Source organism: Amborella trichopoda, chromosome 13 (assembly GCF_054954075.1).
Source record: "Amborella trichopoda isolate Santa Cruz 75 chromosome 13, AtrichopodaSantaCruz75HAP2 v2.0, whole genome shotgun sequence".
In the NCBI taxonomy this organism is placed as follows: Eukaryota; Viridiplantae; Streptophyta; class Magnoliopsida; order Amborellales; family Amborellaceae; genus Amborella; species Amborella trichopoda.
Genome location: NC_142348.1, coordinates 7,577,955 through 7,605,835, shown reverse-complemented (window position 1 = coordinate 7,605,835; position 27,881 = coordinate 7,577,955). Strand labels below are relative to the sequence as shown.

At 33.8% G+C, this 27,881-nt stretch overlaps 1 protein-coding gene, 1 long non-coding RNA gene and 1 pseudogene across 2 annotated transcripts; 1 reads left to right on the top strand and 2 right to left on the bottom strand.

Annotated features, from left to right (window-relative positions):
• Window positions 1-5,815: 5,815 nt before the first annotated feature.
• Window positions 5,816-7,258, bottom strand: LOC148778985 (uncharacterized). Its single transcript, XR_016048640.1, has 4 exons — window positions 7,020-7,258; window positions 6,723-6,880; window positions 6,356-6,484; window positions 5,816-6,239 (listed from the first exon to the last, which is right to left on the bottom strand). It is a non-coding gene; the product is annotated as an uncharacterized LOC148778985 (long non-coding RNA).
• A 3,735-nt stretch (window positions 7,259-10,993) lies between these two features.
• On the top strand, window positions 10,994-12,755 carry LOC148778984 (T-complex protein 1 subunit eta pseudogene; annotated as a pseudogene).
• A 2,301-nt stretch (window positions 12,756-15,056) lies between these two features.
• LOC148778983 (putative transcription elongation factor SPT5 homolog 1) lies at window positions 15,057-17,356 on the bottom strand. Its single transcript, XM_088855332.1, has 9 exons — window positions 17,329-17,356; window positions 16,931-17,160; window positions 16,672-16,827; window positions 16,432-16,593; window positions 16,270-16,353; window positions 16,046-16,119; window positions 15,457-15,814; window positions 15,211-15,366; window positions 15,057-15,095 (listed from the first exon to the last, which is right to left on the bottom strand). Exons 1-9 carry the CDS (start codon window positions 17,354-17,356, stop codon window positions 15,057-15,059), a joined length of 1,287 nt encoding a protein of 428 aa, XP_088711458.1.
• Window positions 17,357-27,881: the final 10,525 nt, after the last annotated feature.

Below are 27,881 nucleotides of genomic sequence, written 5' to 3'. Positions count from 1 at the left end.
AAAATTTTAGAGAGTGAAACTATGTCCAATTTTAGAGAGAAACTACTTAAAAAGTTTTATAGAAAAAAACTATCTCAGAGTTTTTAGACAAAGAGAAAAACTAGCAATTTTAAGTTGTAGAGATGTAAAGTATCTTAAAACTATAGTGAAAGAAACTAGGTCAAATTTTAGAGAGAAACTACTGAAAATTTTTAAGACTAGAAACTATCTCAAAATATTTGGAGAGTTTAATTATCAACTATCTGAAATTTCAAACTTTTAGAGAGTGAAATTGTCTCAAATTTTTCAAGAGAGAAACTATATAAAATTTTCTATTTCAATATTTTAGAGAAAGACACTACCTCAAATTTTCATATTTGATGTGTTCTCTCTCTGTATGTATGTTTCCGATTGTGTTTATCAAACATGGGAATAAACTTGCTTAAGTAATCTTACCGTTAAAAAAAAAAAACAGGCTTAAGTAATCTTTTCATATAAATTGTTTGCGAATAATGATCCTATGAGACCCTCTCACACCTATATGTGTAGTACCCCGAAGGATCACCATCAAATTGGGCACAGATCTCTAGAAAAGTTATCACATGGGTGTGAGACTGACTTTTCTAGAGATATGTGCCCCATTTAATGGTGATCATTTGGGATCCTACATATATGAATGTGGGAGGGTCTCATAAGATCCTTACTCATTGTTTGTATACGTAAATATTTTACATATAAATATTTTCCTGTAAAACTTTCACGCATACCAAACGATTCCCAATATCAAACCAGGTTATAAAAAAATATGATCCAAACATGACATTTGAATAACATGGGTACCACTCAAAGCCATACAGCAAACAATCCCTAATAACAAACCGGGTTATACAAAAAGATGATCCAAAATGAGATTTGTACAACCTAGGTACCATTCAAATTCATCCCAATACGTCCTAAACCATTTTAACATAATCAAGGTTTGACATATAAACCTGGGTTTAACTCATGCAGCCAAAGCGCTAACCACTTTATACAAAACACCTAATGGTATACGTATAATCACCCTGCAGCATTCATGTTATCAATGAATGGTGGAGGCAAGCCACATTGTTTTGCCGGAATTTATATTTCAAGAGTAAGCATAGTAGAAAGAGATTGGCTCATCTTCACTCCATTAATGGAGATGGCTCAACCTTTGTTTGTGTGTGCTTGCAAGTCATAACCAAGTATCCTGGAATTTATATTACAAGAGTAAGCATAGTAGACAGAGAGTGGCTCATCTTCACTCCATTAATGGAGATGGCTCAACCTTTGTTTGTGTGTGCTTGCAAGTCATAACCGAGTATCCTGGAACTTATATTACAAGAGTAAGCATAGTAGACAGAGAGTGGCTCATCTTCACTCCATTAATGGAGATGGCTCAACCTTTGTTGTGTGTCTAGTTGTGCTTGCAAGTCATAACCGAGGATCCTGGAATTTATATTTCAAGAGTAAGCCTAGTAGACCGAGAGTGGCTCATCTTCACTCCATTAATGGAGATGGCTCAACCTTTGTTTGTGTGCCTAGTTGTGCTTGCAAGTCATAATCGAGTATTGGATATTTCTTGGAACATAAATGGTAAGGACCGGGGCAAGAAAACACATTTGGATAAACGGTGTGGTTTGTATAAGGTTGAGGCCCTAAACGATCAAAGGCACTACTACAAATAGTATCAAACGATATCATCTAAGCATCGAAAATATTTGAAATGGCTTGAAATTTATGTTTATCTTTAATTTTATAATTTAAAGCTTAAAAAAGAGTGTAGATCAAGTACATCTATGAACATTTGAAAATCTTGAAAATTGACAGTAAATATAATACATTACAAGATGCACTATTTTCAAGACTTAATGCTTTTTTTTAATTCCTTGTTTTTTCTTTTCTTTTTATGCGTCAATGTATTGAGATGATAGGCTTTGGGGCTTTTTCAATATCGAAAAAACATCATCAAGTGAATTTTTGTGGTGTGCCTCAGTTTCATTGTTAGGGCAACCTCATATAGATAAAACATAAATCTCTCCCTCTCGCCTGGAATCTATGTCGGCTTGAAAACGAGACAACTGCTCATCTTTGCAAGAAAGATTAGGAAACTGTTTGAAAGCTCCTTGCCCCTTAGCTTTTATTAGTTTCATCCATTAATTTATTCAAACTGTATTACTGTCCTGCTTATATGAATTATAATCATTTATAAATTAATGGTATATCATTGAAAAAAAATTCCGATTTATATATTGATATGAAGGGAATACACAATGTCTCAGCTGAGAGAGAACATAAATGCCAGGTTACATAGATCCACTTTAAACTGTGGCATGCTTCATGATTCAAGGCATATTTGACTCAGCGATCAAGCAATCCGAGAATGATGCTTACATGAGATTGAATGCTGAATCCATGAACTATACACAATAGAATCAATCGGATCACAAACCTGAGATTTAATAGGAAAGAAGCAATTATCCCAATCATGTAAACAAAAGCAGAACATACTGTGAAATAGACGGGGAGAACCCTGGTGCAAAAGCGAGCTTGGCCCACTTTCCTTATTCTTAGATGAATGTTTATCATTTGTTCATAATTAGTGTGTTTTACTTGCTTAATGTGCAAGGTATACGACGATACTTAAATTTAAATCCAAATGCATCAAGTTTATCTTCTTACCATTAATGGCCTTATGAGTGTGTATTGAAAGACTTTTATTATAGTAAAATATAAACTCAGTGGGAGTGTGATCCCTCGATGATCATACTAAGCGAATGATGTTCGCGTATACCGGACTGTTCTTATCGATCTAGGCTAGTCGGTTAGAAAACCCAAGGTACCTGAGCATAAAGAATTAACCAATGAGGGTTTTGGGTTAGCCCTTAATGAGGTCGGAGCTTATGCCTAGATGAGTGAGCCGAGAGACTGTGTGACCCTTGTGTATAATGGTAGGCCTATTGAGACGGGGGCCACAACCTCATCCATGTTCCATCACACGGCATGCATATCGATAGATCATTTGGGAAAGCCAGATATCCACCTTTGGGTGAAGCGTATGTATGTACGAGAGATACCCCTATGCACCATAGAGCTGTGGTCGCATTAGGTCATCGTGACATTAACTCATCTCTAGGGGAGGACATATAATCCACAGACTGGGATTGCGATCCCTTGACTCACTTTGGCGACCCGCTAATGAGCTCCTGCTTGGACTGTGGGTCATGGGAAACACTTTGGTGACTGGCTAATGAGCTCTTGCTTGGACTGTGGGTCATGAAAAACACTTTGTCAGTTCGATAAAGCTAGTGTGGTCTGTAATCCACAGTTAAAGGTGGAGTACCCCATAATTACAGATTGAATTCCTAAAACCATATGGATCATTTTCCAATCATATTAATTTAATTGTGTTTATTTTATTATTAAATTATTTTAGATTTATTATTTGAATTTTTTTAAGTCATTTGATATTTTATTTATTACTTTTAGACTTATAAAAATGAAGTTATTAATTTACAAAGTTATAATGTTTTAAAATTCATTTTGTTCAATTTTAAAATATTTATAAAAAATTACATTGAGCCCATAGTGCACACAAATAAAGTTCATGTATGGTATAAACAAAAACCAGAAAATGAAGTTCGTACACAAAAATAAAAGTCATAGATGGGGCATACCTCCTTGACATGAGTTTCCTTGTCTGCTTCAATGTATATATAATTCGTCAAATAATCCAATGTAATAACCGACTTTATCTGTTGTTTTATTCCTTGAGATTGCACATCCATACATTTCTGCATCAAGCAGAAAGCCACCTTTCTTTCATGGCCAATCTGATAAAAAACATAAAACATCAAATGTTAAGAGTATATAACAAAAAAGATTAAAGGAAATGTCCTCCTACTTTGTTTTCTCTCCCTCACTGGCTCAACATACCGCGCATTTGACCATCCACAACCTTGGATCTTTCACTGAGGGCAAAAGAGCTTGTTGCACAATCTGTGTAGTCTCCTCCTCGTATTCTAAATGATCTGATCGACCATATTTTTTTTTAATTAACCTTTCAAGGTCTTCCAAATCTTGTTCTTCCTCTCGTAGAAAAGGTCCACGATGCACCCGTCTTGCAACTCATTTCCCACATCAATAAAATCTGTCACATGAACATGAAATAGAGGTATATAATTATGCAAAATATTTCTATTTGTTGAGAAATACTAAAATAGGGCTATGCATAATTGCTTCAAATAACTAAATTCTAGTATTTTTAGAAATCAAACTGTAATTCGATGATTATTCTCTATGAAGTACATCACAGCACTGACATGAATGCTGAGATTGATAATATCAGAGCAGCAATTTATACACCATGACCGTTCAGACACAAGAGGAAACGTTCTTCATCATCTCAATTATAGAAATTTATTTTCCTACCCATATCAAACCATAGAAAATTAAAATAGAAGCCGCAACTTTCTCGTAGTGGAACATCATTATCCTGCCATTAAAGTAGAGGTTAAAAGATCAGGGAGCAAAGTTGATTCACATTAGGTACTTATGGCTACGCTTAAACGTGCCAGTTAGAGTTGAGCCTATAGGTTTGACATTTCTACATAGTGGGGTGATTTGATTAGATCTGTCCGAAGCTCATAAAATTCAAACAACAGGATAGCCACTCCCAAGGAAAATCAAGAACAACAGGTATGGCCACAAAAGACCGTACAATCTACACACATTCTCCACGATCTTATTAAAGAAAAGAATACATTCTAGGATCATTTACTAGCTTTGTTCATTATAGAGGACTTATGATCCAGAGAGAGTCAACGTATCCCATAAAATAATTGAGTCAAAATATTTTATTGAGTATAATCCTTTAAAGAAAGTAAGCCTCAATAGTGGCTTCGAAAATGATTACAAGTTACAAGAGCTAGGTACATTAGAGCATATGGACATTAAAACATTAAATTAACACTCATGCCTACAACAAATAGCATTACATAACATAAACATAAATTAAATGTAAATTAAAGAAATTTACATTAAGTAAATTAGTGTTAATGTAAATTAAATAAATTGAAAAAATTAACTAAAGAGAGGGAATTGTGAGAAGAAGAAAATAAGGGCATGAAATATAAAACATGATATTTTCCCTCTTTTTACTTTTTTTTTTTCTTTTTCCTTTCCAAAACTTTCAATGATATGAACCACAATCTAGAATATTTTTTTTGGCATGAACCATTGTGAGTGCTTAGAAATCCCATTATCAAAACCACTCATAAGAAGAAACAACAACATATTCACATCTTGAAATAAAAATTCCACTCCCCATAAATTTTGCAGTAATTAGACTGAATAAAGAAAATTAGAAACATCAGAAAATTAGAAAGAGAGAGAAAAAAGAATCAATAGAGAGAGAAAGAACTAAAATCGAGCTTACGGGTATCTCCTTTGTCTTCCTCTTCGTCATCATCATCACTTGCACTAGGTGCGATATCGTCTAACAACTCAGAACCAGGTCAACTTGCGTTTTCTCAAGCGGTAATCATCTTCAACCACATCATCTATCAATTTTGATCTCTTCTGCTTCTTCATCTTCCACCATCATAGTCCTCCTCGTCTTTTTCATAATGTCTAGCCAGGGCTATAAATCCGAAATTTCACCGCGAACGAATTAGGTTTAGGAAAAAAGAGATGGGCTTTGCTGATTAAGTAGAGAAAGAAGGGAGAGTACAAATAACTTCTAAATGCATTAATATCGCCTCTTGATCATACGAGTTCGGAATATCGCCTTTGTAATGGATACGACTCTCTCAAATTTAAATGCAAATACAGCAAGTTTATCTTCTTATCTTTATTGACAAAGGAAATAAGAAGAAAAGATTAACATGACAACAACCTCATTAATTACCCACGAGTATACTTATTGCTCAATAGCACATGACCCTACACTAAAACATTTAGTAGACTGAGATACTAGGTATACAAAACATCGATCTTTCAAGTTGTCTAAGTTTTAGAAAGTTCGCTGAGGAAAATTTCCGAAGTTCTAAGCCTGTCTTTTTTTTCTGTAAACTTCCATTATAATAGTTCTCTTTTACACAAAATGGGAAAGAGAAAGGTTGCATAACTTTAAAAGCCTAAAGGACCCCGCATTATACTTTATGTGCTCATTGGTGCACAAGGATTCCATGCACGGTCACACATGGCAGTTCGCATTCCATCATGGATTGAAGTGGCCCCTGTATAGAAGAAGTCATCAATTAAATTTACATCAATCTTTAAAACCAAAATGTTGATGTAATAGGGAATTATTTCAAGAGCGTTAAAAATTAAGACCACCACAGTAAATGCATACATCCTGCATCTCTCATCGGAGTCATGTGGAACATTGGGTTTTGTGTCCCAAACCATACCGTTGCATCTCTCATCGGAGTCATGTGAAGCATTGGGTTTCGTGTCCCAAACCATACCGTTGAGATGAATCCTGATAGGCACATAAAATTTCATCTCATAGGCACATAACAACCAATATTAAGAAACAGTGTAAACTTCTTAGCCAAACAATAATAGGAAAGGCAATAACCATTTTAACTAAGTATCGTCATAACTTCAACTTCAGCAATTTGATTCTTATTAACTGCATATTAGAATATTACTTTTTGTCAAAAATAAAAGAAAACCAACACAAAAGGCAATCACAATAATAACACAAAAGTACTTACCAGTAAGAGCCTTCATCTGTCATTCCAGTTCAACTCGAACAGTTGAACCATCAACATCTACTACACGACTACGGTAGCCCTTGAAGGGACCCACACGAATCTTGATAGTATTCCCAATCCCAACCAAAGCATCTCTTCCCCTGTACACCTTCCCCCAACTGCAATATTATAAATTCGAAAAGTCAATATAAAATACAGAATTGTTTCCCTCATTTCTTTATTATTATCTTTAACCACCTCGAGAGACTTTAGTGCCCATAATAAGTACCATAGAAAATGGTAAATAGAAGGACATACAATATTGTTGAGAGTCACTTCTAGGCAGCGGACTTGGATATCTCAGCCTATCAAATCCTGAAGGTAGTGAATCTCTACCCTGTAGAAGAGATTCATCAAGAAATGAATTATAAGCATGAATCAAAAACAAAAGGGGTAACTCAGAGACCCCTAATATTACGAGTGGTTTTTGTTTGAATGTGTATAACGTTGTAATACATGCACTGTGAGGTAGTTCTTCCAAGATAAATTTTAAAAAAATTGCCATATTCTAAAGAAAAGGTTTATATAAAGATGCAAATCTTAAGTTGGAGAAAAATTGCATCCCTAAAAAATCTATCAAAAAAATTCTTATTTTGATGGTGAAAAGTTATCGAACTGATCAAATCAACATCGAGATGTATAGATGTGAAAAGAAAAAGATCTTCAAGTGCCAAAAGTAGTACAGCTTGCAATAAATTAGTTATACCGTCTATTCTCAAGATTTTCATGTGTTTGTATATCTACTTGATCTGTACCAGTTTTTAGTTTCAAATTTCATAATCAAACCGTGAAGTAGTTTTTGAGGTCATCATTGAAATTTTCAAAAACCAAAATTACATCTTTCCATGAGCTTTGAAAGATGTAGCTTAGTTGAATCGTTAAGGTTGACACCTTATACAAACCGCACCCTATTCTAAATCTGGTTGAGAAGATGCGTAGTAAGTGATATTTCAAAGGACGAATTTAGGGAACTTAGTATAAATGAAATCCTTCATCTTAAAATAGAGGAAATATGCCAACTTGGTAAACCTTTATGACAAATATTATTCAAAAGCCTCATTAGAAAAAAAAAAGCAATTTCTTCCTCTTTGAAAAACTTTCTTATGATTTTGGAAATTATATGCTTGAGAACATAAAGAGTATATAATTAAATATGGTAAAAGACAAAAAGAGAGTATTCGAAATTATCTCAACAGGATGTTTTACACCCAACACCGAGACACTACCATCTAATGGTACAGGATCAATCATCAATCTTCTATCTCAAACCAGAAAAGCAAGTTTAGCCCAAACCTCTAATGGAACTATGAACTCCTTTATCACAAATATCAAATCCTTATGTGAATCCCCTTAACAACTTAGTTTGAGATAGAGATGCTTCTATTTTCTTCCACAACCCTATAGTCTAAAACCCCAATGAGAGATGAGAGATCATGAGAGAGTTGAGAGAACCACCATGAGAGAGATATCGAAGAAAAGAGAGTGGGCCCCTTTGGGTCTCTTGAGGGAGAGAGAGAAACTTTTTTTTCAAAAGAGATATTTTAAGTGAGGCATGCCCCTTTGTGGGATTTGAGAGAGATGGAGATAGAAATTAGGTGTAAAAGATAACGTTTCGAGATTTGGCGAGGGATCCATCTCTTTTTATAGTGCTTAAATGGGTTCTTAAGGTTTTCTTAACTTGCCTCTTCTTGTAAGATTGAATATGAAACATTGATCTTGGGTGACTTGTGGGGCAAGAGATTTGAGCCCTCCATTCCATAGATGTGCCATCAACATCATGGAAGGAGCTAGATCCTTTATCCCCCATTCTTAAATCACTTTCTCAAATGAAATAAAATAATTCCATTCGTGCTTACCAAAATTATGCACAAGTCTTAAATCCTTTGAAAGCTTCCTCAAGGAAAAATCTTTCCAAAACCCTTCAAAGCTTTCTTTTCAAGCCAAAGCTTGAACTAACACAAGGAAAGTTTCATTAGGGTGGGGCATGCCACCCTAGGTGGGTACTTCATAGCCCCTTACCGACATGCAATGGTGGGCCCATTAACATATTGAAATAAATTGTGATTTTTAAAAATTCATTAAATTCAATGTGAGTAATTAAATCAATTTAAAATCAATATATCTGTTTTTATAAATTCAAATTTGATAAATAAAATATCCAGAGATCTAGAAAAATTCAAATAATAATTCAAAAAAGCATATATCATTCAAACAAATATAATTAAATTTTTTAAATGGTTAACAGATCCATATAGTCTCGGAGTTTAATAAATAAATGCTGGGACACTTCACCTTCAACTGTGGACTACGGTCTATACTTGCTTTATCAAACCGACCCACTGTTTCCCATGATCCATAGTCCATGTAAGGGCTCATGGGTCACCAAAGTTTGGTAGATAAAGCAAAGGGTCATAATCCCAGTTTGTAGATCTCATCTAGACATGATGCGACCACAACTCTTATGACCCATAGTGGTATCTCTCGCACATGCGTAAGCTTCGCCCTAAAAGGTGGTTCGCTATTTCGAAACGACTATCATATATGCATGTCGTGTGATGGTTCGCAGATGAGGCTTTGACCATCGTCTTTAAAAGCCACCAACACACACAAGGGTCACACAGTCTCTCGGCTCACTTATTCGGACATACTCCGACCTCATCAAGGAATGACCTATTAGAACCCTTATCAGATAGTTTTCTATTCCTAGAAAATATAGGTTGTTTCTAACCGACTTACCATGCTAGTCAAGCTCAGTCTGGTATCTAATTTGACATATAATGAGTGGAAATAGTTGTGGCCCCCTCATACAAAAGGTCCCTTTGTAAATAAATAGAAAATATATCACAGTTTAGGAATAAGAACAAAACTGCAATTTTAATACGAAGCTAAAGGAATATAACTTCCAACAACTTAATAACAAGCTAAAAAAATCTATAAGTCTGATCACATATTTTACATCCCATAAGTTATTATTGGAAGAGGAGTAATGCTAAGTGTGGTATTTACTCATTTCATAAACCTTATTGTCGTATTTTAATTTTATTTTAAAATTATGGTCATCGGTAAAATTAAAAAAGAATAATTGCATTAAAAAAAAGGAAAACATCATATTTAAATCACTTTACAAAATTATTGAAGTGGTCAAATGATCTCATTTACATGTGTACTTATTTAAGTATCATGCTAAGTCCATAATGAATTTCGTGTTCAAGGTTCGAAACTATTATGTCATTTTGGTAATTTAGCCCTCGTTCCGTGGCTTAATCCAAGTTATAATATTTAGTAAAAGTTTTATGAAAAACTTTATTTAAAACCTTTCTAACAAACTTATGCATTGGAAATCCCTTTATCATCTCTCAGCAACTTTCTTATTATTTTGGGAACTTGATATTATGTAGGTGAGTTTATTGATCTCCCAGCAACTTTCTTATTATTGTGGGACCTTGATATTATTTATGTGAGTTTATTGCCTCATATAATTATTCCATATTGCTATTTACTCTTTTTTCTTATAAATTTTAATCTTATTAAAAACATATAAAACAAATCTTTAATAATTCTTATTTTTATATTTGAAGATACGTTGAAATTTCTATTGAGTAAATCTAAAATATATTTAATTTTAGGAATGAAAATATAGCCATTGATTTACCGGATGGATAATGTGGAACATCTAATCCGATGTTACTTCTATATTCGGAAATGAACATGTGTCATGGTCTCCCCCAATATCCTATGTGGTATATCTAAAATTATATTGGGAAGTTCGTAGCTGGCCAACCCCCACCAAATTGCGCAAGGGCCAAGGACCTAATCCGCTGAACTTTGCCCTGGGCCGCCTAACTTACAAAAATTCCCATTGATGCTTTCTCAAATAAACTTATTCATTATTGTATACGGAAATATATGAAGAACTGTGTTGTTAAAGTCTTCATTTAGACCCATACATAGTGATAAAGGGCCAAAAGCATGAAAGAATCTTGCCACGAAGGAAAAGCATGAAAGAATCGTCACATGTAGACTAACATGACTTACATTATGGTACATGTAATATATGCTTCATATATTGTACACATTCAAATATAAAAGGGGAAAAAAGAGAAAAAAAACGAATGAATTTTACACTGAGAACACGAAAGAAGTATGTGATTGCACACATTATAATTAATATTGCGAATATTTTGTCCCTTGCATTAATAATGATTAATTTTAATTTGTTTCTCCTTCCACTTATGATTCTCTCCCTTTCCTCGCGCAAAACTCATCAAGCAAGAGTGAACGCCGAATCTCACTCTGTTCTTTGCAATGGCGGCCATGATGAACCCCAGATCATACTTTTGAAGGAGGGAACAGACACTTCCCAGGGGAAGCCACAACTGATCAGTAATATCAATGCTTGCACAGCTATTGTTGATTCAGTGAGAACAACCCTAGGTCCTCGAGGAATGGACAAGCTTATCCACGATGATAAAGGGAACACCACCATTTCGAATGATGAAGCCACCATTATGAAGCTTCTCGATATTGTTCATCCGTCTGCTAAGACCCTTGTTGCCATTGCTAATTCTCAAGATTCAGAGGTCGGTGATGGGACTACTACTGTAGTCCTTTCATTGAGGATGGGGTGCATCCTCGGAAGCTAATACGCAGTTATCGTACTACATCCTATTTGGCAATTAACAAAATTAAGGAACTAGCAGTAAGCATAGAGGGCCGAAGTTTTGAAGAGAAGAAAGATCTGATGCAAAAGTGTGCTGCAACAACCCTCTCTTCAACACTCATAGGTGGTGAAAAGGAATCTTTTGCTTCAATGGTTGTGGATGCTGAAATGGCCATAGGAGAGGATGATAGGTTGAACTTAATTGGTGTGAAAAAGTTCCTGGTGTAAACATGAGAGATTCTTTTCTTGTAAAGGGACTTGCATTTAAAAAGACATTCTCATATGCTAGCTTTGAACAACAACCGAAAGCGTTTTCGAATCCTAAAATTCTATTATTAAAGAGTTAGAGGTGAAATCAGAGAAAGAAAATGCAGAGATCAGGCTCAATATCAATCTATTGTTGATTATGAGTGGACTATCATTTATGACAAGTTGGATAAATGTGTCAAATCTGGGGCAAAGATAGTTCTCTCACGTCTGGCTATTGGTGATCTGGAAACACAGTACTTTGCCGATCGCGATATCTTTGTGCTGGTCGTGTAACAGAGGAGGATTTGCAGCGGGTTGCTGCTGCAACTGGTGGGACTGTGCAAACTTCTGTCAATAACATCATTGATGAAGTACTTGGATGCTATGAGCTTTTTGAAGAAAAGCAAGTAGGAAATGAGAGGTTCAACATTTTTAGTGGATGTCCCACCAGTGGCCAGACAACAACCATTGTTCTACGTGGTGGTGCAGATCAGTTCATCGAGGAGGCAGAACGAAGCCTTCATTATGCCATTATGATTGTGAGAACAGCACTGAGGACCTCGACTGTTGTTGCTGGTGGTGGTGCTATTGATGTGGAGATAAGTAGATACCTGAGACAGCATGCGAGGACTATAGCTAGGAAATCTCAATTGTTTATTAACTCATATGCCAAAGCACTTGAGATTATCCCACGCCAACTATGTGATAAGGCTGGTTTTGATGCAACTGATGTTCTGAACAAGCTCAGACAGAAACATCCACTACCATCTAGGGAAGGTGCCCGTTATGGTGTGGACATAAACACCGGTGGCATCACCTATACATTTGCTAACTTTGTATGGGAACCTGCAGTTGTGAAATTCAGTGCCATAAATGCTGCAACAGAAGCAGCTTGCCTTGTTCTTAGTGTGGATGAGACTGTCAAAAACCCAAAGTCAGAGAGTGCTCAAGGTGAGGCTGCTGCAAGTGCTATGGGCCGTGGACGTGGGCCTGCCCTCCTCAAGGGGCATGCGCCGCCGGTAAATTTCAACGTTTAATTTTTTGTATAGTAATTTTAACCAAATTTGCTGGTGCTTTATTTCCTATATCATCTGGTTTTTTTATTTTGAAACAACTTTGTAGTTTTCCTAAGAAACCATGTTGGGTCTTTTTGGCTCTGTCCTTTGTTTTTGCATCTGGCACATTGAGTTTACTAGGCAGACCAATGCCTTGAATTTCTTTGCCAAGGGATTGTCTTGTATGAAAATTTTTTTTGTTTTTTTTTTTTTTTTAAAAAAACTATTTAGAAGATTTCATATTTAGAATTGAAAAATACTACATTTGATAACCTGTTTGGAAGTTCTATAGTGTTTTGGACTTGTGCTGGAATGAACCTAGAATTCTAGATACCTGGAAATATGGAATTTAGCCTATTTCAACCCTTCATTGAAGTTACGATTGGCTCGTGGTTAATGTTTGTTAATTGAATGGGATTTTAAAATCAAAGCTCAACCACCATATGTCTAATAAAGTAGATGGTCAAGATTAGTAAAACAAAAATAATGATGTGTTTACAAGCACCTCCAAATGGGGACGGTTAGGAGCATATATGAGTATTTCAATTTTATTTTATTTTATTTTTATATATTAGAATGCGGTTTGAGCTCAAATATTAGGTAACCATACTTTTAAACCTCATGCACATGTTTAAAATGTAAAATAAATATTAAAAATAGAATGATTGAAATACAACTTTGAGAAGTATTTTCGTTATTTTAATTTAGTTGAACTAGTTTGTATATTTTATACCTATGCCTGAGTTGCACACATACTCCAAATTTCATCTTGATCTGATATTACAACAATAAAAACGGATAAATACAAGCCAGTATTCTTGAAATGACAAAATAGTCCATAGTACAGTGCACCTAAAAGTTATAATTATTAGTGTCTGATCTTGATTGGAAGATTGAGAGTATGTTTAAGTGTTACATATATATATATATATATATATATATATATATATATATATATATATATATATATATATATATATATATATATATATATATATATATATATATATAGCAACGCCTATAGGCGAAAATAAACAGTGATTTCACCTATGCTCATCACCGTCTAAAGTTGGAAAACAACCTCTGTCTCCCCCACAACCTCTCTTTCTCTCCTAATCTCCCTTTCTTCTCTCTCTCTCCTAGAGGAGCATGCCCCACTACTCTCTCTCCTCTTAGACCTAAGAAGAAACTAAAAGTTGGAAAAATTAGAAGGAGCCTAAGTTAATTTTGGGGGTTAAGGTTTAGTAGAGATTTTATGGGTGGTTACCTAGTTTGGCCGAAATCAGCTATCCATGTTCGAGATTGAAGCTAGACCGCTGATCCCGTGCCATTGGATGTGGTGACTCGGTGTGGGGTATAATAAGCCCGGTAGAGTTAATCTCCTACATCTTCTCTTTTACTTACTTTGCTCTTTTATTTTATATTCTCACGCATAGTATTAAGTTATAAAAATTGGCATCAAGTGGTTGAGTTTTATTTTTTTTGTTGTCCTGTTTTATTTTGAAATATTTATTTATTGTAAGAGACCATCTGTATGCGATCTTTTTGCCAAAATAAAATGGGGTGATTATAATCATTAAAAAAAAAAAAAAAATTGTATTCCCATGGAAAAGATCACATAGTTCTTTCTTTCATACACTTCTCTCACTACTTCGACAAGATCCAGCTATGGCAACAAAGGATTGAGCTTCCACACAGATAAACCCAAAATTTTCAAGGTGATGGCGATCACGTATGAACATAATCCCTTTATAAATATGTTCCATAGGGCCTTGCTTCTCCTACAGAATAGTAACATACAATTATTTACCAAGAAAAGAGTTTGGCTTCATCTTAAAAGATCAGATATTAGAATCTTCTCCCTCATGAATCCTAACAACATCCTTCAAAGATACTGTGCTGCCATAGCGATCTTGGGTACTACGCTTCCGCTTTATCTTCTTTCTAATCTCTCTTGACTTAACCCAAACAACCTCTGCCCTCTCCGGAACTCCTTTGAGAACCTGAGAAAGAAGTTAAAATCCTCATTTTGAATTTAAAATCCAACTGTTCCACCAAACAATTAAAACGATTTAAAATGTAAGTGAAAAAGATTTAGTGCCACACATGCTCACCTGAAATGCATCACTCTCTACACGTATGATGACACCACAGCTGGAGTTACTGCAACACATTTGACTCCACCACGTTAAAAAGAGAAACGCAATAAAAGTCTGTTCACGTCAAAAAATATCTGCTTATTTAATAAATAACAAAAAGAATAGCAACTTACTCCATTTGAACTAGGCAATGTAACTCATAATCTCCAATTTTTGTAATACCGAAAGTTATTTAAGAACTTTCCACCACATTATCAGTAAAAACTCGGATCTGAATACACCAATCGCAAATAAAATCAGTCAATGAGTCTTACAAACTAAAAGAAATTCACTCTTTCCACCCATTCTGACCAGTGGCATGTATACAAACTTGCGAAGTTACTTACATCTTCCTTGGTGGTGTCCGATGAGATGATGAGAACATGTCCCTCCACCTTGACAACCATACCGGTAGCTCCTTCCTGAGCACCTGAGACTACCTTCACATGGTCTCCAGGTTTAAAGTATTTGCAGAGTTCTTTCTCATTAACAGCCAGGGTTTCCTGAAAGGCACGTAGCAGGATTATCATATAATACTCAGATGAACAACTTATTCTGAACTTTTAGAAACATAAAAATCAGAGAATAACTACTTTGAAGCCTGGGATGTTCGATCTTATGTAGACACTCTCTTCCTCAACCTTCTCAACCCATCCCATTAGATTCTTGAGATCACCACGGACGACGATTACCGCATCTCCTTTCATAAAATGGCCCTCTGTTCTATATGCAAACACGGTTGACAAACTGGCCATATCGCCATCTGAATCTTTTCCAGGCTTCCGGAACTTCTCTAGTTCATCAAAACTGGGTTGTATGTTCTGAGAACTAATAGACTTCATTGACACAGTTTTATAAAGGTAGCCATCTTTGAACATCATCCCATCAATAGTTTCAAAGTATTCCCCCGTAATTGAATCCCGCCTTCGCTCAACGGGGATATGCATATACCTGAAATTATAAAATTAATAATAAGGTACTACCGATCCCAGTTGAACTCAAACATGTAAAGTAACAATGGGCTGCGATATCTTCAAAAAGTCATGGTTGATTGAGGTCATCACCATCCATTTTTTTAATGAGAGGTGAGGACCAAATGAATGATAGTTTCCATAGCCAGTTGCAAAATAGTAGTATACTTTTCCATCATCAAATGCACAAAGGGAGTATATCATATTTTACTTCATCTCACGGGTGTTGATAAACCGTGGTGGAGGAACAAAGTTCTTCTTCTTCTTCCCGACCTCGTTGCCCTCCTGATACAATCCAGAAATGGTCTATCATAAGGTGTATCTATCGAGAAGAGTCAAACAGTAAGATGCTTACCATGTCGTGTACATTACAAACCAAAGTGCAATACAAAAAGGAAGTGATATATGAAGATGGGAAAACAAATAGAAGATTACCAATTTGTTAGCCAAAGCTTTGAGGTCGATCCTTGGGATAAGCTTTATTGTAACTCTTTGCCTCACATTATCAACATCTAAAACCTGCAGAGGTTGGCATTCATAAATTTCCATAAAAGCAGTAAGAATAACCCAAGAGAGGAAAATGAAAGACAAGTATACCTTTGCCAGATCGCCTTTATAAGTTCCGAGTTTCACACGCACCCATGTATCCTTCGAAAGCTCAACAGCTTTACTCTTAACTGACAGAACATCTGTCATCTCTTTGATTGGTACAAGCATCGGTTTGGTATTTGAATAGATGTGTCGCATTCCTTTACAAGCCTGGACCCGGGAATGGTATAAACAAAAACCAGAAAATGAAGTTCGTACACACAAATAAAAGTCATAGATGAGGCATACCTCCTTGACATGAGCTTCCTTGTCTGCTTCAATGTATATATAATTCGTCAAATAATCCAATGTAATAACCGACTTGATCGGTTGTTTTATTCCTTGAGATTGCACATCCATACATTTCTGCATCAAGCAGAAAGCCACCTCTCTTTCATGGCCAATCTGATAAAAAACATAAAACATCAAAAGTTAAGAGTATATAACAAAAAAGATTAAAGGAAATGTCCTCCTACTTTCTTTTCTCTCCCTCACTGGCTCAACATACCGCGCATTTTACCATCCACAGCTTTGGATCTTTCACTGAGGGCAAAAGAGCTTGTTGCGCAACCTGTGTAGTCTCCTCCTCGTATTCTAAATGATCTGATCGACCATATTTTTTTTTAATTAACCTTTCAAGGTCTTCCACATCTTGTTCTTCCTCTTGTGGAAGAAAAGGCTGACGATGCACGCGCCATTCATCGTCGTTTTGCAACTCCTTTCCCACATCAATAAAATCTGTCACATGAACATGAAATAGAGGTATATAATTATGCAAAATATTTCTATTTGTTGAGAAATACTAAATAGGGCTATGCATAATTGCTTCGAATAATGAAATTCTAGTAGTTTTCGAAGTCAAATAATTCGATGATTATTATCTACGAAGTACATCACTGCACTGACATGAATGCTTCGAGATTGATAATATCATAGCAGCAATATATACACCTTGACTGCTCAGCCTCAAGAGGAATCGCCCTTCACAATCTCAATTATAGAAATTTATTTTCCTACTCATATCAAACCATAGAAAATCAAATAGAAGCCGCAACTTTCTTGCATTATCAAAGCACCAAGAGTGGAACATCATTCTCCTGTCATTGAAGCAGGTTCAAAGATCAAGGAGCAAAGTAGATTCACATTAGGTACTTATGGCTACACTTAAACGTGCCAGTCAGAGTTGAGCCTATAGGTTTGACATTTTTGTATAGCGGGGTGATTTGATTAGATCTGTCTGAAGCTCAAAAAATTCAAACAATAGGATAGCCACTCTCTGAGAAAATCAAGAACACCAAGTGTGGTCATTTTCCCAATATATGACCGTACAATCTACGCACATTCTCCACGATTGAAATTAATATAAATATTTGCTAAACAAATGTACATTCTAGGAAAATTTACTAGCTTTGTTCATTACCAGTTGAGCGGACTTATGATCCAAAGAGAGTCAACTTATCCCATTAAATAAATGAGTCAAAATATTTTATTTAGTATAATCCTTAAAGAAAGTAAGCCTCAACAGTTGCATCGAAAATGATTAAAGTTACAAGAGCTTGGTACATTAGAGCATATGGCCATTAAAACATTAAATAAACACTCGTGCCTACAACAAATAGCATTACAACAAATAGCATTACTTAACATAAACATAAAATAAATGTAAATTAAAGAAATTTGAATTAAGTAAATTAAAGTCAACGTAAATTAAATATATTGAAAAAATTAACTAAAGAGAGGGAATTGTGAGAAAAAGAAAATAAGGGAATGAAATATAAAACACGATATTTTCCTTCTTTTTGTTTTTATTTTTATTTTTATTTTTATTTTTATTTTTATTTTTTGTTCTTCCCAAAACTTTCAATAATATGAACCATAATGTAGAAGATTTTTTACGGCATGAACCATTTGGAGGGCTTTTTCTCTATATGATTTTTTTTTTTCTTTTTCCTTTCCAAAACTTTCAATAATATGAACCACAATGTAAAAGAATTTTTACGACAGGAACCGGCTCAGAAATCCCATAATCAAAACCATCTACTAGAGGAAACAACAGCACACTCACATCTTAAAATAAAAATTCCATTTCCCACAAATTTTCTGTAATTAAACTGAAGAAAGAAAATTAGGAAGAGAGAGGAAAAACGAATCAATAGGGAGAGAAAGAACAAAAATCGAGTCTACCGGCATCTCCGTCATCTTCCTCTTCGTCCTTATCATCACTTGCAACAGCTGCGATGTCGTCAAAAAACTCAGAACCACGTCGACTATTGCGTTTTCTCAAACTGTAATCATCTCCAAGCACATCATCAATCAATTCTGATTTCTTCTGTTTTTTCTTTATCCTTCCACCGTCATAGTCCTCTTCGTCTTTTTCATAAAATCTGGTCATGGCTCTAAATCCGAAGTTTCACTGTGGACGAATTAGGTTTAGAAACACATAAATGCAAAGGGGAGAGTACAAATAACTTATGAATGCATTAATGATGTACTTCTAAATGCATTAATATCGCCTCTCTAATGGATACGATTCTCTCATAGAAAAGACACCAATGAAGAAATTATCAAGAAAATCTTAGCACCAAAACGTAAGGATCTACCAGCTACATAATGAAGATGGTACATGAAAGACATGAATGGGAACACCCAATATTCAAATTTCGTCTACTTACCTCAAAGAGAGCCTTTGAGGAATGCAGATTCTCCTGTGCCCTCTCTATGTAGTGTATAAGGACCTTTTTATGTATTTATTAACTTTACATGAACTCGTATAAATCAAGAACCCATACGGTTTCTTGATCCCACGCGTATATGGGTGATTTCTTGATTCTACTTATCCTTTTAGATGTTGATAAAATAGGATATGTATGAAAATCATCATGTAATAAAGATTTTAAAAGAAATCTAACCCATAAATAATCAAGAAAATCTTCGCATCCACCATCTAACTTTGAATTTGGACTTCACGGAACCATGACCAACAACATCCTACTGCATCTCTATTTCTAATATTCTTCCTTTTAAAAATAAGACTTGATCAATCATAATAAATAATTTTTGTTTTTAAAAATCTGGAATTTTATTATAGCTGATTTTTAGAAGCATAAAAATACATTCAAAACTACAAAGCTATTCAAGTAATAAAAAATGAAGAACCTATACTCTCATGATTCATATATTTTGTTAAAAAAAAAAAGTCATCACAAAAAGAAATTGTTATGAGAAGATTGAAAATTTGTTTTTTGTAGTAAAATGGGCACAGTTTTTGGGAAGCATTTAAAAAATATTTGTAAAAAAATTGGATGATTAAATATTTTTGAAACACAAAATATTGTTGAAAAATAACTTTTAACTTTTATATTATAAAATTCTATATAAAATAGGTTAGTTAGTCACAAATGAAATAAAAAAAAAAATTCACAAAAAAAATTAAATTAAAGTTCTTATGAATATTATAATAAGAAAATAAAGTTTTAAAATATCAGAACAGGGAAAAAAAAATGGATAAAATATTTTTAAGTTGGAAAATAAAGTACAAAAATGTTGGAAATGGAAAACAAAATGAACATATTTTTTGTTTTAACAATATGACCCTAAACTATATAGAATTGTGGGGCCTTACTGTGTCTTATGGTCGCCCCAAAGAATGGATTTTGAAAATCTAGACCAGGGAACTTAGGTTATTTAAAAGAATTAACCATTGAAGAAATTATAGGGACCAACAACAATTCAGATTAAAAAAAAAAAAGGAAATGAAAATGGTACAAGAAAGAAATAATTGGAAAAAACCAATATTCAAATTTCATCTAATAATCCATGGGTTTTCTAATATTAACGTACCTCAAAGAGGCCCTTTGAGGAATGCAGATTCTTGGGTTGGGTCTTTTAATATTAACATACGTACCTCAAAGAGAGCCTTTGAGGAATGCAGATTCTCCCGTGCCCTCTCTCTCTAACTATTGCTCTGGTTTTCTCTCTCGAAATGAATCTGTAATATGTACGGACATTCTATGTATATATATATTTTTATGAACTCGTAAAGTTTTTTTTGGGAATAAAACCAATAACAAAAATCAAGAACTCATATGGTTTCTTGATCCTACGCGTTATTTGAATGTTTTCTCGATCCTACTCATCTTATCCTTTTATTCAGGATGCGATTAAGTGCTAAGAGAAAAAGTGTAAGAAAGAAAGTTATAGAGAGAAAAAGCGCACTCCTTTTGAATTAATAAAATAGGATATGTATCAAAATCATCATGTACTAAATATTTGAAAAGAAATATAACCCATAAAGAATCAAAAAAATCTTCGCACCAAAACCAACAATCTTACTTTCAATTTGGACTTACACGGAAACCTCACCAACGTCCTACTGCATCTCTATTCCTAATATTCCTCCCTTTAAAATTAAGATTTGATAAATCATAATAACTAATTCTTATATAATATATAAATATGTAATTTTACTTCAGCTGATTTATAGAAGCATTAAAATTCATTAAAAAATACAAAATTATCCAAGTAATAACAAAAAATGTAGAAACCATACTCTCATGATTCATATATTTTGTAAATCACAAAATGAAATTGTTATGAGAAGTTGGAAATTGGTTTTCTGTAGAAAAAATGGGTATAGTTTTTCGAAATATTTACAATTTATGACAAGAAATTTGGATGATAAAATATTTTTAAAAGATGAAATATTGTTGAAAAATTAATTTTATCTTTATATATTTAAAAAACTCCATATAGAAAATCGGTAAGCTAGTCAGTCACAAATGACATAAACAATCAATAAAATCACAAACAAAAAACAAAACAATGTTTTTTTTAAAGATTATAATAAGAAAATATAGTATAAAAATATTGGAAAAGAAAAAAAGAATGGACAAAATATTGTTAAATTGAAAAATAAAGTACAAAAATAATTGAAAAATCCCAAATAAAATTTCAATGGAAATAAACAACAACTATGGGGCAGTATGTTCCAAATTTTATATTCCCAAAAAAAAAAAAGTGTCACTATGATTTCAGATTTTGAAAATCTTAAATTTATTTGAAAACTAAAATTTTGAAATTTATAACATCATCATTAAACATTTTCAGATTTCAAAAATCTAAAATTTACTTTAAAGTTAAAATTTCAGATTTTGAGCATCCAAAAATTACATTGTTCTGCTAGATCATGTACTTCTTGTTAAATTATTATATTTAAATTTTGTCGAGGGAAAAATAAAAAAATAAATGCTCCTATGGAATCCTATATTTTCCATTTTTCTCGCATTTTAATTACAAAATTTTACCGAATGAGTCTTCTTGTGTTAATGCATGGAATTCAATATACATGTTCAACTCATTAAAGAAGAAAATTAATATCACTAATAAAAATAAAAAGCAAAATAAAAATAATTCTTAGACCCGGTAGAGATTACATACCTCTTAAAATAGTTAAGCTCCGAGTCTTCGGACAAGCCAAAATAGGGTGTGTGCAAGGAAGGGATCGTTGATAGCCAAACTGTGGAGAGAAAAATGTTGAAAAAAAATTTAGAGAGAGAAAGAATTGGGAATAACATGCCCATCTTATTGCTGCAATTTATAATAATTCGATTTATAATTAAAATTAGTTTTAAAATAAAAAAAATTAAAATTATTAATAAGATAGTTCCGTCAAAATATAAAAAACCTAGAGAAGATAGAGAGGGAGTAGAGAATACCTCTCCTGTTTCATTCATTCCACATACAAAAGATTTTCAAGTTAAGGTATATATATATATATATATATATATATTAGAAAAAATTACCTTTGAGGGTAATCCATGAAAGAATGCCCTACACAAATATTACAAAAGACAATTTCAATCTGTCTCTTAACAAGTTCTTGGACTCATAGTGATTACTTGAAAACAGTTCTCCTTTATTTGTAGGAACCAAAAAAAGTGTTTCTTGGATTTTAATTCTTTTTTAATTGAAATAAATTTACTATTGGGATTGAAGTTTTCCAAAACTTGTTTTATTAAGATTTCAAATTCCTTTTTGATTTTATCTCGTATCAAATTCTAAATCCACTATCATTAATATTAATCTCTACTTATTACCAATCTGATAACTTTCAAATCCATAACGATATAAACTACCGGACATTCTTTTTCATTGCCTACTCCCGCTCTCTTATTCATGCGGCACTCTTTCTCTCTAGAAACCTTTCTCTCCCAACAACGGAGATGAAAGAAAGAGAGAGAGTGAGATTTTTTTTACACTTATTTTTTTTATAAAAAACAGAAAGTAAGATATCCATTATGAGAATGCTCAATTAACTCCATTAAAACAAAAAAAAACTTAGATTGAAGCACCATGAAAAATTTTCTTCCAATAAAAACACACAAAAATAAGACAGTTGACAGTGAATAAAAAAGAAATAGAGAAATAAATAAAAAAATATGACACACATAAATAAATTCAAGAAAAAGAAGGGAGAGAGGGGGAAGGGGGAGGGGGTGGTGGGGTTGGGGGAGCGAAGAGAGAGAATACAAAGAACTTCTGAAAGCATTAATGGTGACAGAGCAAAAAAAACAAAGAGGAGAGAAGGAGAAGAAGAACGTACATGACTCTCACGCTCTGCAATGCAAGCATACAAAGAAAAAAAAAATTGATATTATTTTGAAGTCTTTAACAAACTAAACATACCAACAAAAAATCCAGAGCAATGGATTTCCACACTCTCTCTCCCCTCTTCTCTCTGTATTTCTCTAAACAAGTTTTGAGCAATGAGGTGGTTTAATTTGCAGGGTCATTATATACGCATATTTGCGTGATGCGTGGTTTCTTGATCCTACTTTTCCTAATATTACGAATAAGAAATAAGAAAGAGTATTAAGACAGAGAGTATTCTAGAGAGAGATCTCAAGGGGTTATTTCGACGATTTATCTTTATGATTATTTTTCACAAGAGATAAAATTTATAAGATAGGATAAATACCAAAATCGTGTAATAAAATTCGTAGAAGTTTTAAGAAGAAATATTAAGGATAAAGAATCAAGAAAATCTTAGCACCAAAACAAACTATCTACTTTTTAATTTGGACTTACACGGAACCGTAACGAACGTCCGACTACATCTCTATTTCTAATATTCTTCCCATTAAAATGAAATTGTTATCAAAAGTTTGGAAATTGTTTTTATTTAATAAAAAAAGAAAGGTATATTTTTTTGAAGCATTTAAAAATTTATGACAGGAAATTTGGATGATAAAATATTTTAAAAAGCAGTAAAATAGAAAAAAAAAAATAAAAGTTCTATTAAAGATTATTCACAAAAAGAAATTGTTACGAAAAGTTTGGAAAATTGTTTTCTATAAAAAATATAAATAAAAATAAAAATATCAAAAAAATTTGTATAATGTTTTTTTTAGTGTTTAAAAATTTATGACAATAAATTTGGATGTTAAAATATTTAAAGAAGCAGTAAAATAACAAAAAAAAAAAAAGTCCTTTTAAAGATTATTTACGAAATGAAATTGTTATGAAAAGTTTGGAAATTGGGTTTCGTTAAAAAAAAATGGTAGAATTTTTTTTTAAGTATTTAAAAATTTATGACAAGAATTTGGATGATAAAATATTTAAAAAAGCAGCAAATTAGCAAAAAAAAATTATTTTAAATATTATAATAAGCAATCATATATTTTGTAAATCACACAATGAAATTGTTATGAAAAGTTTGCAAATTGATTTTCTGAAATTGTTCTGCTATTCTACTTTGAATGCATAAGTACCCCTAAAACTAACCAATAACCAAAAATAAAGGAGCAAGAGAGAATGATAGAAACAAGGAAGATTGCAACACAACTGAATCAAATATTGCGGACTCCTATCTGGGCTGTGTTTCCGGCCTTTGTTCCAGGGTACATTTCCTTTATTTGCTTTTGATATTTTCATTCGTATTCGCTTCTCGCTTTCACCCCGTTCAGCAGAATCATCAGTTAACTGATTCGGTTCACAATTTCCATAAGAAATCAATGGTAATTTATTTTTCTATCCACCTTCACTCTGAATTAAATAGTCTATTTCCATTGTGGCCACAACCTTAATGGAAATCCCCATTTTTCATAGAAATATGGCGCCCCTTTCAAACTTCGTTTTATGTTGGATACGGAAGCATACTTTCCATATAGGACCAACTCTTTGCCCTGTTTTAAATGCACATGGTAATGAAGTAAATTCATGAAAATGCTAACGAATGCACGGTGGTCCAAGGTAAGTTTGGAAAGGAGACTTGAAATTAGTGTTTTAAATGCACATGGTAATGAAGTAAATTCATGAAAATGCAAACGAATGCACGGTGGTCCAAGGTAAGTTTGGAAAGGAGACTTGAAATTAGTACTATCTGCCAGAAACATTAAAACGTAAGTAAAACTCAATGAACAAGGTATAAGTTTCATAAAAAATAAGACAGTAGAAATATGAAATCCCATGAAACAATTTCATAAGGGCTTACAAACTATGAGAACATTTACCTTTGGTACAAGGAGGTCAAAACACCCCAGCCATTAGATGCCAAATCTAACAGGTTTGAGTGTGTCACAAAGTTAAAGAAATCTTCAGTTGACCATTGAGCCTGGTCAATGGCACAAGCCCAACCTCCAGATTTCAAATCTAATAGCAGGAATTGTGACCTCCTTGTAACAAAGGTAAATGATCTTATTAGGTACTTTTTTCATTTCATAAATTCCCAAATAAAAAATAAAAACCTTAAATGAATTAAATTTCTATATTGCAATAATCTAATGCCAACCTGCTCACAAACACATTTGTCTCTCTCAATGTGCTCAGTATCATCATGGGACGGTGGGTTGATGACAAGATAAATTGCAAATACATGAATATGTGAGAAAGAGAGAGAGAGAGAAATGGATACTAGGATAATCTAACATAAAAGTGTGTTTGATTAATATGGTTTGAGTCTCTCTTTGGCATATTTCCATACGCAATTTCACTATTCAACTTAGATAAAGAATATTAATTCCTCCACCAAGAAACAAGAAATTTGCCCACATAAGGAAACATGGGTTAACAATAGTTATTGAGTCAGGATCAGGACCACCTGATCGTGATGAACAGAAAGCTCTCTATGGTAGGGGTCGCAGCAGCATACCCCGAAATCTAGAGATCGCAATCCCAATATGTGACACAAAGATGGGTTTGAGCAGAGAGTTCCTTTGTGCTATTGATCCTTGGGAGGCAGAGTAGGTGTACTATATCTCGATTATCAAGTCATCAGACTTTAGGTCCACTTGAGCATAAAGAATTAACCAAGGAGGGTTTTGGGTTAGCCCTTGATGATGTCGGAGCTTATACCTAGATGAGTGAGCCGAAGGACTGTGTGACCCTTATGTGTGATGGTAGGTCTACTGAAACGGAGGCCAAATCCTCATCCATATTCCATCACACGACATGCATATCGATAGATCGTTTGGGAAAGCCAGATATCCACCTTTGGGTGAAGCGTATGCATGTGCGAGAGATACTCCTATGCACCATAAAACTGTAGTCGCATCAGGTCATGGTGACATTGACTCGTCTTTAGGGGAGGACATATAATCCACAGACTGGGATTGCAACCCTTTGACTCATTGGGTAGACTTTGAAGACCAGCTAATGAGCCCCTGCTTGGACTGTGGGTCATGGGAAACACTTTGTCAGTTCGATAAAGCTAGTGCGGTCTGTAGTCCACAGTTGAAGGTGGAGTACCCCATAATTACAGATTGAATTCCTAAAACCATATGGATCCTTTTCCCATCATATTAATTTAATTGTGTTCATTTTATTATTAAATTATTTTAGATCTATTTTTTGAATTTTTATAAGTCATTTGATATTTTATTTATTATTTTTAGACTTATAAAAATGAAGTTATTAATTTACAAAGTTATAATATTTTAAAATTTCAATTTTAAAATATTTATAAAAAATACATCGGGGCCAATAGTGCACATGGGCCCACCATGTGGGTATTGGGTGGGGCCCCACGTGCCTCATATGGGTGATACGCCACACCCTTGGATGCCTCTTCTTGATTACTTTGAGTACAAGTTTATTGAATGTGGTAACTCTATTTTGTAGTATATGGTCAAATATTGATTAGGAAATATTGACTATATCTTATCTTGATTATTGAAGGAATATCTCGACTTGATATTATTGAAATATTCTTATGGAAAATATGAGATGGAATATGCAATTTTATGGCATGCACTATATCGTTGATAGATTTAATTTATTTAAATATATTGATGGGAAAATGGTTTAAGAAAATGGAGATAATGGTCCATGTACCTTCCATAATGTTGATGGCCCATCTATGGAATGGATGACTCAGATCTCTCACCCCACAAGGCACCTTGACCAACGGTCCATATCTCTCTCCCACAAAAAGTATGCGACAAAAATGATTAAAAGAAATGTCCTCCTACTTTTGTTTTCTCTGCCGCACTGGTTCAACATAACTTTCGTTTTCTCTCCCGCATTGGCTCAACATACCGCGCATTTGACCATCCACAGATTTGGATCATTTGACCATCCACAGCTTTGGATCTTCATTGAGGGCAAAAGAGCTTGTTGCAATACATATGTAGTCTCCTCCTCGTATTCTAAGTGATCTGATGGACCATATTTTTCTTATTCTAAGTGATCTGATGGACCATATTTTTCTTTAATTAACCTTTCAAGGTCTTCCAAATCTTGTTCAACCTCGTCTTGTAACTCATTTCCCACATCAATAATATCTTTCACATGAACATGAAATAGAGTTATATAATTATACAAAATATTTCTTTTTGTTGAGAAATACTAAAATAGGGCTATGCATAGTTGCTTAAATTAACGAAATTCTAGTATTTTTAGGAATGAAACTGTAATTCGATGATTATTCTCTGTGAAGTACATCACAGCATTAACATGAATGCTTCAAGATTGATAATATCATTCTATGATTATTCTCTATGAAGTACATCACAGCATCGAGATTGATAATATCAGAGCAGCAATATATACACCATGACCGTTCAGAGTCAAGAGGAAACATTCTTCATCATCTCAATTATAGAAATTTATTTTCCTACTCATATGAAACCATAAAAAATCAAAATAGAAGCCGCAACTTTCTCTCATTATCAAAGCACTAAGAGTGGAACATCATTCTCCTGCCATTAAAGCAGAGGTTCAAAAATCAGGGAGCAAAGTAGATTCACATTAGGTACTTATGGCTACGCTTAAAAGTGCCAGTCAGAGTTGAGCCTATAGGTTTGACATTTCTGCATAGCGGGGTGATTTGATTAGATCTGTCTGAAGCACACAAAAAATTCAAACAACGGCATAGCCACTCTCAGAGAAAATCAAGAACAGCAGGTATGGTCATTTTCCCCACAAAAGACCGTACAATCTATGCACATTCTCCACGATCTTAT

What these genes read in the sequence shown, in the direction of transcription:
- LOC148778983 (XM_088855332.1), bottom strand. Translation starts at nt 17,356, where the DNA reads ATGATATTATCAATCTCGAAGCATTCAT. An exon ending in TGTGGATGGTAAAATGCGCG is followed by an intron (nt 16,828 to 16,930) that starts GTATGTTGAGCC and finishes GTTTTTTATCAG; the next exon opens with ATTGGCCATGAAAGAGAGGT. An exon ending in AAGCTTTGGCTAACAAATTG is followed by an intron (nt 16,120 to 16,269) that starts GTAATCTTCTAT and finishes GGATTGTATCAG; the next exon opens with GAGGGCAACGAGGTCGGGAA.